The sequence below is a fragment of the Pholcus phalangioides genome, unplaced genomic scaffold (assembly GCF_987345545.1).
Source record: "Pholcus phalangioides strain wild (caught in Gottingen) unplaced genomic scaffold, Ppha-v1.0 ptg000020l_1, whole genome shotgun sequence".
NCBI classification, from domain to species: Eukaryota; Metazoa; Arthropoda; class Arachnida; order Araneae; family Pholcidae; genus Pholcus; species Pholcus phalangioides.
The window spans coordinates 12312992-12327703 of NW_028301613.1; the positions used below are offsets into that span (position 1 = coordinate 12312992).

General features: G+C 41.0%; 1 protein-coding gene across 1 annotated transcript; it reads right to left on the reverse strand.

Moving 5' to 3' along the window:
- Nucleotides 1-2691: 2691 nt before the first annotated feature.
- LOC149070982 (cilia- and flagella-associated protein 300-like) lies at nucleotides 2692-14501 on the reverse strand. The gene is made up of 5 exons (XM_089248823.1): nucleotides 14377-14501; nucleotides 10599-10680; nucleotides 8103-8551; nucleotides 4144-4207; nucleotides 2692-2852 (listed from the first exon to the last, which is right to left on the reverse strand). Exons 1-5 carry the CDS (start codon nucleotides 14499-14501, stop codon nucleotides 2742-2744), a joined length of 831 nt encoding a protein of 276 aa, XP_089104949.1. The 3' UTR covers nucleotides 2692-2741.
- Nucleotides 14502-14712: the final 211 nt, after the last annotated feature.

Genomic DNA, 14712 nt, shown 5'->3' on the forward strand with positions numbered 1-14712 from the left:
TTTATGACAAATTTGAGAAGATTGCTGGAGTCTAGAAATAAAGGACTGCAGCAAATCGCAGTAAACTAAAATGTATTGCATGGAGAAAAAAAACACGATCATTAGTGGGAACAACTTTCATTATAGAAAACTGATCTCAAACATGGCAAAATATGAGACTGCCAATTGTCACCAAAAACGTTTCCATAAGTGAGCAAAATCACCAATTGTTGCTGAAATTGCTGAAAGTTATGAATTGGTGGAAGCGTGAAGGACTACTTTGACTCACAGTAAACTGAAATGTTCACTGCGAGTCAAATGGAAAATGGAAAAATCACAAAATATGTAAAATATAGTATGAATATTTATATTTTTAGTCATAATTTTCATAACATAATTTATATGTTATGAAAGTTATATCTTTATTCACCACTTTAAGTAAAGATTACAAATTCAAATAAGCTTCATTGTATAAAATGGGACGTCCTGTGAAATATAGGATACATGTTCATGCTACTTATGCTGTAAGTTAGATATCCGTTGAAATATTTTACCGGTCCTTGGATTCAGAAAGGTTGAGAAACATTGACATTCGATTACAGGGAGCATATTTTGTTAATGATAGACTAATTGCGTGTGAGTTTAATAAAGAATGCTTTTGGTTGTTCTCATTAATCGTTGGACAGAACTTGTATGCATGTAAGTATATTGCCTTATTGTTTTGCTTCAATGTATTGTAATGGTCATGTGTTATTCATCATATATATATATTATTGTAATTTACCTTGTGATCCCTAAATATATTTTTATGTTCATCCATGGATATCTTTGCCTTTCCATCAATTGTTGAACCCTTCTCCAGTTTCTCCCATTAACACTTTCATTGGGTTTTGATTTCATGCATTTGGAAGCCAAAGAAATTGGTTGGCTGTTGTATCAATAGAATATTTAGTATAAATGGTGCTGGAATATAGTTTCCCGCTCTTTTAGTCATATTTCAAATTAGTTTGGCATTGTTACAAGCGAAACTGAAAATTTCTGAAGTGCCCTTTTTGATCGAAAGAAAAAAACATAACATTACGGGAAATTCTGGAATTCCAACTTCACAAGATTAGTATGAGACTATGATTTTGGAAATATGTTTTTTGAGGCAGACTAACTTTAGTTTTTACTCCTCCTCCCTGACCAGATACATCAAATTTTTATCTCGATACTTTCCAAGTGCAGATGAATCATATATAAGTACTTGCAGAAATGTATAGAGAATATCATTGAATTGTGTGTAGATCTTTTATTTTTATTATGTGTGTGTGTGTACAGGGTTGTCGAATAACGAGCATTCTGGCTCAGAGTGCTCTTGGACAAGGTCTTGAAGCTCATAATGATGTGCTTCTAAATTAATTCACAGCGTATTCTACGGAATGGAAACTTGTTCATTAAAGGGCGCCATGACTATGTGGATCAGTTTGGTTCACCCGTGGCTCTCTAATAGGCGGGAGGTTGACAGAGCCTTTGAAAATTCAAGAGTGCATCCATTGAAGTATTTATTGCTCGAATCTTTCTACATCATGAGCTTCAGAACTTGTTGCAGAGCCCTTCAAAGTCTGTATGTTTATTATTTAATGGCCCTTCCCCCCCCCCCATGTAGCGCATATAATTTTTTATTTCACATGTATGTGCGTGTTTATTTCATTTCGACGTTTTTAATGGATTCAAAACTGTTTTGTCCTTTGTGGGGTATTATTGTCAAATGGGGGAAATGAGTGTGTAATTTGTAAAAAAAACCAAAATGTATGAAATTCAAGTATGGTATACATATATATATATATATATATCTAAAAACTTTATATTTACAAATAAAAAACATAGTACATGAATTATCTATTTATCTTCCTGAGTGGTGATCAATACTTGTTTCCGTATGGCTTTCGCTCACCGTTCCCTTCCAATATAATCTGTTGCTGTAGGAAATTCAACTTGATTTTGTCCTCCTTTGTTTAATGCAAATGTTCTTCAACCACCTGGTCCACAAAACATTTCCACTATTTTATATAGCTGTTACATAATTTTAGATTTATTTTAAATACCATACTGTGTGTTTATTGTATATTAACCATCTGCAAATTATTTGTTATTTTTTATCTGTCCGCAAATTATTGCTCCCATTTATTAGTTTTTTGCTGACACGCAAACTATTTCTTCCATTTATTTTTTTATCAGTCTGCAAATCATTTCATTTATATTTTGATTGTCCGTAAATTAGACAAGATCAGCTCACAAGATCTGCACCGTACGGGACCCCTACACATGATCGGGGCGGATCTAGAGCTCGTTGTTAGGAGGGGCGATATTGGAATCGTTGTGGATTGGGTGACCATAAGTACATCCCGAATTTTTCCCGTATTTTCTCCGTCCTGACTTTTATGAAAAAAATGCCCCGGTTTTTTCCGTTGTTTAGTCAAGCTTTTCTTGAATTTGTATTTCATCAAAAACGCTGATACAAGTAGTTTTCAACGGATTTATTGAATAGCATAGCATTCAAATATATAGCAATATATTTGAATTTCGCTTGGGGGGGGGTGGTGTCCATCACCCCTCCCTCCACCTCATAGATCCGCGCCTGCACATGACAACGCTAATTGATTTACTATGAATTTTTCAGCCCCTTTCGAATCTTGTGACACCTTGTGTATAATGAGTGACATTTGGGTTGAAAAGAATGTTTTATTCAATCAAAAACACAACACGCGCACACGATAAGATCAGAACTTGTGGAAAACGACGTGCACGATCCGCGATGACGCGTCGACCACAAAGTAGGCGAAATCTTGCAGGTGGAGGGCTTGGCTCGGGTAAACGGGTTTGTTTCCTGCCTGTAGAACATAGAAAGGCCAGAACATGAAAAAATCAGTATAGCGATAGTAGACGTCATAAAGAATCGATATTAAAACGTGATAAAACAAACCGATATTCGAGCCCCTAGCTGCCGCAAAAATCAACTAATGCTAATGAAATTCGCGATACAGGTGTTCCAACAGACAGAGGTTGTGATTCATAGCTCCACGTGTTCCAGTGCGCTCGATAATGAGATGAGAAACAAAAACCTATCTATCTCGGTTACGGTTTCAGCAATAAAATTCTGAAAAATTCAAATAGCAACACTTTTATGCCAAATGATCGGCGCGATAAAAAAGGATGAATGACCATGTTGCACCATAAAAGCCGTCCAGACAAAGCGCACCAACCCCCTTGGTGAGATCACAACTCCTGAATTAGAGACTTCTTGCTGATCTGACCGAGATTTCCGACAGAGCGGTTAGCGCACCAACTCCTCAGTAAGATCGTAACTCCTCGATCGGCGACTTCCTGAGCCGGCGTTTATAGTTCTACCGTTTTAATGCAGTTCATGGTTTTTGTAGTGCACTGATAATTTTTCAATGCATAAAAGTGAGAACTGCTAATTGGATTTTTCGGAATTTTGTTGTTGTAACCGGTAACCACGAGAGAGATAGGTTTTAGTTTCTCATCTCGTACCCCCGTATCTCGAATTTCATTAGTTGATATTTGCTGCCGCTAAGAGCACGCATATCGGCAAAGTTGTATCATGACCATCCTGCATACGATGGAAGCATGATAACATGGGGTAATAAATGATATAAAAGTTTGAGCAAGTAGTATTAATAATACTAGTATTTGAGAGATATCGATAAATTGCCATTTAAAAAAAATTATAATTTAATTTAAATTATAAACTCTTTGCGGTCCGAAAGTTTTTTTTTTTCAGCACTTCGTTTGCAATGAGGAAGGCCTTTTCGGAAGGTTGTCCCTTTGCAGTTTTGGTATAGCTTATGAGTTCTACTCTTTCTTTCTAAAAAGGAAATTCACACGGGGCCTTCTTATTATCGTAAGGGGCCGTTGTAACAATGAAATACCTTGTGTAATGTTTTCTTATACGAGTGTGGTCTTGTCGAGGTGGACTCGACAAAACCACAAAGGGTTAAGCCTAGCTTTGAAACAAAAACCGATTTCATTGAATTGTCACGTGAGAAGAAACCATGACCGAAGTAGGGTACATAATTTACATTCGGAGCTTTCCTGGCGATACATAATTATTGATGTAAATATATCTGTGCGGTGACGGATATGACAACTGAAACTACTTACATAACACGCCACGCTGTACACTTGGGATGTGATCGATATGTTCCCTCTCGCGTCCTTGGTGACCCTGTAAGAAAAAAGAATGGTAAATTTTCAAGATTTTTTGCAAGCACTTCAACACTCGCATGACTGCCAGAATTATGAGGCTCCTATAGGGTGCCCCAGAATAGACGGGGTCCCTTTGAAAAAAATCAATAAAAAAAGAACAGGAGTTCATACAAAAACGCATGGTTTGTTTCATTCAGACCGAACTTCAAAATAAATTACAAAGTTTGGCAACAGATGGCCCGCAGTCCGGAGAATTAAAATACGGTAGTATTTACAAAATGTCAACCATTCGTAGCAATAACATCGTCTTGGAACGAAATTCGAACAAACACTCGTGCATACAACTCAGCTGGGAGGAACAGCGTAATTTTTGAAATTTTTTGGCCAGAAGTTTTTCTGCCATCTGTAGAAAAAAATTGGTAACTAATTCTCCATCCGAGTCCAATTCAGGACATCCCAGTTAAGACGGGTTACTGTAAATTTTGTTTCGAGACTGCAAAATATTGTAAAATGTTTCTTGAGACTGCTACTACTTAACCGTACATGCACCTCGTACACATTCCTCTCCGGAATTTCTAATGAATCGGTACACATGCCGGAATGTGCGTGTACGTCTTGTGAACGTGAAGTCTAATGCACGTGAAGTTTGTTCCTGTGTAATGCTTGTTATGTGTAGTGCTGCCATCTGTCATCAATTTCTCCAAGTATGAGTGAAGGGCAATGATTGAACAATTGTACCATTTTGTAGGCCTGTTGCTCTCTATGGAGAGACATTTTGAGACTTCGGTGCCATCTGTTGCTAAAATTTGTAACTAATTTTGAAATTCTGTCTGACTGAAAATTTAATGTTTTGAAAGCACAATGCAGCTAATATGGTACATTTTCATCGCTTCCCGTTCTTTTTTCATTCTATTTTTCTGATAACTCCGTCAATTTTCATACACCATTTTTTTCTTTACAACACGCCGGTGCTGCCATCTAGCTTTCGAAGTAGAAAATAATAATTGCCAGATGAGCGGGTGTGTGAAGTGCTCGACAGGAACCGATTCTCCAACTCAAGGGTACTGCTCTTTTAGGAAAATTCGGGTGACTTCATTTGTTTGAAAACGTGTCGCGGGTCACTTGAGTTACCTGGAACAGCACCGCAGGCCACTTGAGTGATCTGTAAATGTGTCACAGGCCACTTCAGTGCTCTAGAACTTTGCCGCAGGTCACTCAAATGATCTGTAAATATTCAGGGGTCCCTTCAATGACCTGGAACAGCGCCGAGGGTAACTTAAGTGACGTGGAACTCTACCACTGGCTGTTTAAGTGCTCTGGAATTGTGTTGCAGGTCACAAGGGATTTACAAATATGTTGCGGAACATTTCAGTGATCTGTAAATGTGCTGCAGGTCCCTTAAGTGAACTGTAACTGTACCGTGGGGCCACATAATGATCTGTAAATGTCCCACTGAGCATTTTGGCATAAGGGGCCGTTCAAGTATTACGTAAGCAAAATTTTAGCCATTTTTGACCCCCCCCCCCTTGTCAGCAAAATTTCGCCATCTGCGCTGCCCCTCTGAATCCTCACTCATATTTCATAAAGGGTGGTTGATGACGTAAGCATTATCCACCCCCCCCCCGCCATCAAAAGTCAGAAAATCGGAAACACCCCCCCCCCCCCATCAATGATGACGTAACACTTGAACGGCCCCTACTTTAGTTTGAGGTCTCGGGCCACATCAGGGGACTCCGAGTTCTATATTTAGCCTTTGGGTGAAGTGGGGGGGGGGAGAGAGGTTGTGTATTTTGCATGTATTCAGCACGTATTGTACACGAATTCATGGACAAGAAATTTTCTTCTTTCGACTTTCCTCTTCCGACGCTATCTGTTGGAATATTCGATTAGTAACAGATGGCACTGTGTAACTTAACTCTTCGCAATTTTCACTACAGATGGCGCCACAATTATGACTGATAAAACCAGTTTGGTCAGTGGTAAAACCCATCCCCACGAACCACTCATATCAATGAGGATTTTTGGATCACGTGATATTTCCCTTTTTTTTGAAGGACATACAAGGTAACCAATATGGCGACTTCCTGCGCGATTTATGAAAGAAACAAATCTAAATTAAAGAAACATAGAAATTAATCGTTTTTTCTTCTTTTTAATGGGAGCTAAAAATTTCGAATTTTTTATTCAACTTCAAGTTATCGATCTGCCTGTTTTTCCTTCAAAAAATGCCTGATTAAAGCTGCGGAATTTCTTCAATGTAATTTATATGGGCCCATAATTAATTTCAAAACATCCTCAACTGTATGCAATTGGATAACATAAGACAATACGAAGACATTCATTTTCGTGCTTGAGAAAACATAAATAAAAAGCTGAAATCGATTTTATTGCATGGATATCCACCTCGAAAGTGGGTCTGGCTCATTATTTTATATTCAATTTTCTAGGCTTCGTATCTCTAAGCGAGCTCAATATTTCGAAAACCAAAGATTCAATTCAATTTTTAAAATTATTGATGTGGTGGAAAACCCCACAAAATTTCCGCATTTCTACGCTAAAATCGGCAGTTTTAACATTCATCTGTATGGGGATCATCCGGTGTATGTCCCTCAGGAGTGGTGCTGATGATGATTATGACGTCTATTCGGAAAGCCTCGTAGAGATATATGTTTCAAAGTGAAAAAATTAATTTTCCTACGAATTAAAGAAGGAAAATAATCCCGGAAACCTGAAAAGGACAAAAGGGGGAAATTTCCCGAAACGTTGGAGGCACTTGAAGTAGGCTGATCATATTTCTTCGAGAGAAATACGAGAAATTGGGATTTCAAATATACGGGAAAATAGGGGGCGTTGCCAATTATCACCAAATATGATGCCAAAAGTAAGCAAAGTTGCCAAATACAGCTAAAATCACGAAAGGTTGCTAATGGCGGTAAATGATGCACAGCTGCAAATTGCAAATTGCATTGGATTAAAATGAATTCCACGACATATAAAATGTTCACCATGATAAATAATTATGTGAGATCAATATTCTTATTTATATTTTAAATAAATTTATGAGCTAAAAAATAATTTCAATCATTGATTTTAATAAAGAGTGAAAATTCAAGTAGGCTTTGTTTAAAAAACCGGGACATTTTTGCAAGAAAGTCGGGAAAAGCAGAAAAGACCGGAACTGTCCCGGGAAATATATGGTCACCCTAACCTGAAATGACATAAAAAGGACCTAAAGGAGGACGTCTGATAACCCTAAACTGATACCACTATTTTCCTATATTCTGAATGAAAGAGGCAACACTCCCCTTCCTCATGGGCGTCTTGACGGCATCAAAAGCAAAGTGATTTTTATAGGACCTCCTTATATATATACCGGGCCAGAATAACTAGGTATACATAAAGCTTGAATACCTATAGGCAGCTACTACCAAATTTACATACTCAATGTGAAAAATTTGACCAGATCTAATTTTCATGAGTCACCTTCTGCACTTTAGGCTCCGTCGGACCCATGCATTAAGATGGCACTGCGCCCTCCCTCTTCACTTCGGTATAAGGCATTAGCTGTTGGTCCCTGTTCGGGTATCGATTTTTATGTACTATGTTTTATATGCGCAATAAAGCACCCGACACCAACCAGCCCCCCCCCCCCCCCACTGATCCGGGGCAAGGGCTAAAATTGACAATGGTCGATAGAGCCTGGGCGGTGCACGGTACGAAATGAAATGTTGGTGAGCAAACAATGGTATTCCCAAAATAGATGTTGCAGTTCTTTTCTTGCAGAGCTGTTTTTCGGACTGTCTTTTCCCATTTTCCTGGTGCAACAGGAACCTGGTGAACCAAAAGAAAAGTCTTTGGAATGGGGGAAGGGGAAATGGCTATTGATCCATGCCTAAAAATGTTATTCAACTTACCGCAGGAGGTCTCTGTACAGCTGTTTAGTTACCGCCAGGTAAGGATAGACGTTGCTCTCGTACTGACAGATCTCGCCCCCGATCGCCAGGTGCTTGAAGAGCCTGAAGATGAACTGATCCCGATCCCGGTCGTCGAATGGGAGCCGGTACCCGTCGCCCTCGGACTCGAGATCCTCGTGGGGCGTCGTCGATAGCAGCAGAAGCTTCCTGAGTTCGTCGCCGACGACGATCCCGTGCAGCCATTCCGGCAGGCAATCGCGGACGTTGCCTTCGTCGTCGCGGATCACGCCCGCATCCCGCAGGGCGTCGAAGAAATTCAGGTTGAGGACCGAACACGGCACCTCCTCGACAGATGGCTCAACCCCCGACTCGAAGACTCGAGAGTTCGATTCGCTGATTTGTCCCAGACGGGACAATTCCTCGACCACGAGCTTCGATCCGAAAAATGTCTGAAAAAACAAAGACCAAGACTTTAAATTTCCTAAATGCAGTTGAAACAAAGAAATTTAAACTCACAACGGCACAGTGGGCTCCCGGGCAGAGCAATCATTCGAGCGGACATAGGACACAATGGCCCTCCCTAGTCTCCCACGTATTGAAGCAGGTCCCTCAGGATAGGATTTCTAACGCCCCTACCCCAAACCAGACTTGAATTTATTGAATGAAAAGCTAAAAAAATATCGACTTGGGCCTCCGGACCGGAACCCTGCCAACCCTACCTTTTTGGGGGACCCGCGATATTGATGGGATCGACTAGTATATAATGTATATTTATCATATACTGATCTCATTCATCGTCATGGCACGTCACTTAGACTCTCAGAGACCAAGAGCGCGGATCCGAGTGGGCGGGATGACGGGAGTGCTCAGGGCTGGAACTAGAGGGGGGGGGGGGGGGACAAAAGGGGCAATTGCCACGGGCGTCAAATTTTAGGAAAGAACCTCCTCCTCCTAACTAGGTTATGGCCCGCCACTCTGTCTCATTGAAGAGTCATGCTGGAAAGTCTGTTTCTGTGGAATGTTTGTAAAAGTGCTGCCATCAATTTTTAAAACTGTGACTGAAGCGTGATGATGGAATAATTGTACCGTTGAAGGCCCGTTGCTCTCCGTGGCGAGAATTTTTAACGGGGAGATATCGGTAGGAAAAAACAAAACAAAAAAAATAAATAAAATAATAACACTTGTTATAAAATAAACAAATTTTTGCAGTGGGGGGGGGGGGGTGGCGAAGTCACGTTTGCCCCCTCCCCCCGCAACCTACAAAAATCCTAGTTATGACCCTGATGGCAACCGCCCTTCCCTAGAGCCAGATAATATAGAAAAAATAATTAGGCTGGCCCATGAAATACGGGATGATCCGACGAATTTATACAAGAATCGCACCTCACAATACACTAGATTCACGCCTGGCAGGGACGCTGGGCAGAGTACTGAACTGAAGTACCGACAACAGCCCAGGTCTTTTACCTACGAAGGGGTGGGCTGAATCTCAGAAATAGCCATCACCCACCACGGTATCCCATGAGCACCCGGCAGCAAGCCGAGAGCCTTGGCTCACACGTGGCCTTTATATACATAATAATTCCACAATATTTCACACTATACTGCCGCGCGAGCATTTGCCTCTACGAGGCTCAGTCACGTAGTTTGAGCGCGACATTTGTGGGCTCGGAAGTTTCAAAGTCTCTGCACTTTAGATACACTACCGGGCAAAGCAGATATTAGAAGGCTTCTTGACTGGGGGGGGGGGGGGCAAAGTTTGGTTGGTTAGAAAAAATATAGTATTCAAACCAGGCGTGGCGAGTCGATCGCCCTTGAGATCCGGTATAAAGGGGGGGGGGGAAATGTTCTGTCACTTCAGGTTCCTCGAACGGGGGGAGGGGAGCATGCGAATCACCGAGGTTATGTAAAGTGAACGGGAGTGGCGAATGTCCACTTGGTTTTATAATTTCTTTTTGTTAGTGATTCATAAACGATGTTCTTAAATTTCTAGATAGATAGATGGCAGCAAGAGCTGCAGTATTTGCAACTTCAAATTGCATTTTGGGCTGAAAACGTTTTCCTAGGAAACATATGAGGCTATTTAGATCACGTGATATTTCCCTCTTTCTTGAGGGACATACAAGGTAACCAATACGGCGACTTCGTGTGCGACTCGTGAAAGAAACAAATCTAAATTAAAGAAACATAGAAATGAATCGTTTTTCTTTTTGCCCGCTCGCCTATGCCAATAATGCAATTTTTTTTTTCACTGCACATGGGAATTCACTGCTGCGGTTGTACAGTAATATAGGATTCTGTGGATTTGTTCAAGTGTGAGGGAAGGGAGCACGACGAGAAGAATGGAAGTTTTGAAGAAGTGGGGTGGGGGGGGGGGCTGTAGAGCAAAAAATATTGGAAAACTCTGCGCTGATTGCTATCAAACTTATTGTGGTGGGGGGGGGGGGGCATACAATACTAAGGAGTATCACGTGTTGATTCGGCCCTGCTTCTTACCTTGAAGAATTCTTCTTTGGAGTCATCTCTGAATGCTTTCCCGAAGCTGAAGCAAACAATCTGCAGATTATCAGACAATCCCCTGCGAGTAGGAAAAAATGTAACTCAGTTCATTGAATTTCAACCCGAAGTCTATTAACGAGAACCCATTAATCGGGTTCCCTTCAATTTGGCGACTGCAAAAAGTAACTCGGTACGACTCAAGTGTGTAATCCTTTAAGGCTTATGAAAAACTTTCTCCCGCACAGAAAGCATGCGAGAACCCGCTCTATATATAGGGTTTCAGACGTTTGGTTAATCACCCTCGAATATATGCTGTCTAAAATATGGAGCCCCTGCACCAATTTGCTCTATCTCAGCTCTTGAATATACGTTTAAAGTCTAAACATTGTGTGGAACGTTTGATGCCATCTATCTACAGACCGGAAAACCATCATCGGAAAAAATGTAACGGATTATAGAACAGCTGCGCTGCCGCCATCTAATTTTTTTTTTAAAAAAGAAAATAAAAAACTCACACACACATATATATATATAGAGCATCCGATCAGGCTTGGCTGCTAATTCAAAGAAAGCGGGTTGCCATGTTCGTTGACATGCAATAATTTGGGCGGCTGTGACCAGCAAAAAAAAGATAAATTCTTATATCATGAATTTGCTGCCATCTATTGGTTTGAAATAGTACTTGTTTGCCGATAGTACCAGTTGATAGAGAGAAAGAGAGAGAGAGAGAGAGAGAGTTTTTCGTTTCTTTTCCAAATAATAGACGGCAGAATAGATTTTATGATTTTTTTTTTGTTAGTGATTCATAAACGATGTTTTTAAATTTCTAGATGGCAGCAAGAGCTGCAGTATTCAAATTGCATTTGTATCTGATCTGACCATATTTCCCCAGGAAACATATGGGAATTTGGGATCTCAAATACGGGAAAAACGCGGGCAATTGCCAAATGTCACCAAAAATGATACCGTAGGAGAACAAAACCGCTAATTATGGCAGAAATCTCTAAAAATTGTTAAATGGCAAGAAATGAAGCGCTCATAGGCGGAGATGGACTTGAAGATTTAACGGACGCATTAAATATATAGGACAAATATAATGTACAGGTCACTCGCACAAATCTTTGATGGGGGTGGGGGGGGGTGTGGAAGCAATGTGATCTCATGCCCCCATCCCCTCGTATCTTCTCCCATAGAGTTTACCCATATGGTCAACGAAATTGAGCCCCTTTTTTCGGGAGGCTATATCAATAGTACATACGGGGTATTTCGAAAAGGACTCATAACTTTGAGATGACATAACATGGAAAAAGTGAGAGAAAGAAAGATAGCACAAGTAGTACGGTTGATGGGCAGCCTTGAAATTTTAAATACTTAATTAAATTTAATTACTTAATTAATACATTTAATTACAATTTCAACTAACTCATGACGTGAGTGGTTTTATTTCACTTCTTTATGTAAAGTTTAAACTCCACTCTCTTGAATTTTGTCATGCCATTGCTAGGGAAGGCAACCATTTCGAATCCACCTCAATGTGATTTCACACACGTTTCCGATGGATAACACCAACCTCTGTTCGAAGAACTGAGGTGCCCTCTATTAGGCAAAGTTGTATATAATTTTGCAAACCAGCCTGTCTACTGAACGTACTTGTTTCATCTTTCTGTCTATCCCTGTTCCCAAGTTATGTCATTTTAAAGTTAGGTGGTCCTTTTTGGAACACCCTTAGTCGGGGATGTATTTACAGGGAAGTGTGTGTGTGTGTGGGGGGGGGGGCTTAGCGGACCATAGCTCAGGGATGAAAGTAATTTTTTGGAATGATCGGTAAAGAAATTAGTGAAATGGCAATATTACCTAAAGACAGTAAAACCCCAAAATTCGCGTCCGCCTAATTCGGGAGTGGCGAGAATAGGTCAGTGACTGACCTAACTAGTGACCTAGAGAGTTTGTAAGCATGCGAGTGAACAGAAGAGTGATTTGAAGAGCAAGTGACCAGGTGAGTGAGTGATGAAGGACTAGGTTAGTGAGCGAACCATAGTATTTGAAAGACAAGAGTGACTAAGAAAGCAAGAAATTAGTAAAAAGAGGGATCCAGAGTGACCTGGTCATTTGCTGTTCAAATCACTCTTTTGGTGACTAGAGCATGTTTACAAACACTCTAGGTCACTAGTGTGGTCAGTCACTGACCTATTCTCCCCCTCCCCCCGAACTAGGCAGAGGCGAATTTGTGGTTTTACACTGCCTTTAGGCAATATACAAATTTTGCACCCTTCTGCCATTTCAGTAATTTCTTTATCGATCATTCCAAAAAATTTTCTACCCCTTCTGAACTTGCCGCCCTGAGATATAGCCGGCTAAAGGCCTCCCACACACACACTTCCCTGTAAATACGTCCCTGAGTACAGGGTGTTCCAAAAAGGACCACCTAACTTTAAAATGACGTAACTTGGGAACAGGGATAGAAAGAAAGATAAAACAAGTGTGTTTAGTAGACACAGGCTGGTTTGCAAAATTAGATACAACTTTGGCTAATAGAGGGCACCTCAGTGCTTCGAACAGAGGTTGGTGTTATCCATCGGAAACATGTGTGAAATCACATTGAGCTGGATTCGAAATGGTTGTCTTCCCTAGCAATGGTATGACAAAACTGAAGAGAGTGGAGTTTAAACTTTTTACATAAAGTGAAGTAAAACCACTCACACGCCATCTGTTAGTTGAAATCGTAATTAATTTTGCAAACCGATGTATTTAAAATTTCAAGGCTGTCCATCAACCGTGGAAGAGTAAAAACAGTGACGAAGAGTGTGTGCAAGCATGTGAGTGACCAATACAGTGTGCGGGAAATTGAATGACAGAAAGAGTGACCTAGAAGAATCAGAGAAGAGTAACCCTGCAAATGAACAAGTCAATGAATAACCAAAAGAGTGATTCAAAGACGAGAGATCAGGTCAGTGAGTGATCAAATGAGTGACCCAGAGCATGCGCAACAATGTGAGTGACCAAAGGATTGACTTAGAGTGCCTGCAAGCATGTGTCTGACCAAAACAGTGTGCAGTCATATGAATTACCAAAAGAATAACCAGTAGCGCGAAGAACCAGGTCAGTGACTGATCAAAACCTAGAGAGTGTGTGAGCTTGGAATTGACCAAGGCTCACCTAGAGCGTATGCAAGCATGTGAGTGATTAAAACAGCGTGAAATCATGTGTTGTGTGAAGGTCCAGTTGAGTGAGTCACTGGAAGAGTAACCCAGAGATTGTTCCAGCCTATGAGTGATCAAAACAGTGTTCCAGCAAGGGAGTGACCTATAGATCTAGAGAACAAGGTCAGAGAGTGACCAAAATATTGATTTGGAACATGTGCAAGCATGCGAATGACATAAAGAATGACCTAGAGAGCGAACGACTACGTCAGTGACTGACACCTTAAAGGGTGACCCAGAAAGTGTTTCAGCATGGGAATGATCAAAATAGCGACACAGAGAATGTGTAAGCATGGGAGTGACCTAGCAGGTCATCACCCAGAATGTGTGTGGGTAGATGAGTGACCAAAAGATTGACGTGAAGGTAAGACGTTGACCCCCCCGGCGGTCGAGTTCAGGAATGATTGGTATAGAAAATTAGACTTGATTGGTAGAAGGGCCACAAAATGTATTTAGCCTACGTGCGGCAAAATCATAAATTCGCCTCTGCCGGTTGCTTGAATTAACTAAGTCGCCAAAAAACAAACTCGCCAACTTGGCGGAGATCCTAGAACTGAACAGAAAAGAGTCCTTACCATTTCTTGAGGAGGTCGTGGAAGCCATCTTTCTTCTCGAGCACTTTGTAGGTCTTGTCCAATCTCTGGAATCCGAATTCACGAGACCTGCTATCGTGGTCGCCGGTGTCGCCTTCGGCGGACATTGCGCAGTTCTCTTGAGAAGACGTTTCAAAGTACGATGTCCGCTCTCTTGCGTTCGTCAAGCAAATGCAGAGGATATCGAAACCTCGTTTCCAACACACGGTTCCGTCTGTTAGATTCAAGTTGTTGCCATGACTACGACAGCACCGAGGATATTATCGGTGGTGTCGGACTCTATGGGGCGTTTAACCAACGAGGAGTAAGATAATAATA

Excerpts from the sequence above, each read along its gene's own strand:
- LOC149070982 (XM_089248823.1), bottom strand. The coding sequence starts at position 14,501 with ATGTCCGCCGAAGGCGACACCGGCGACCACGATAGCAGGTCTCGTGAA. Across the intron at positions 10,681-14,376 it reads CACGACCTCCTCAAGAAATG|GGGATTGTCTGATAATCTGC; the intron begins GTAAGGACTCTT and ends TCCTACTCGCAG. Across the intron at positions 4,208-8,102 it reads CTGTACAGAGACCTCCTGCG|GGTCACCAAGGACGCGAGAG; the intron begins GTAAGTTGAATA and ends TTTTTCTTACAG.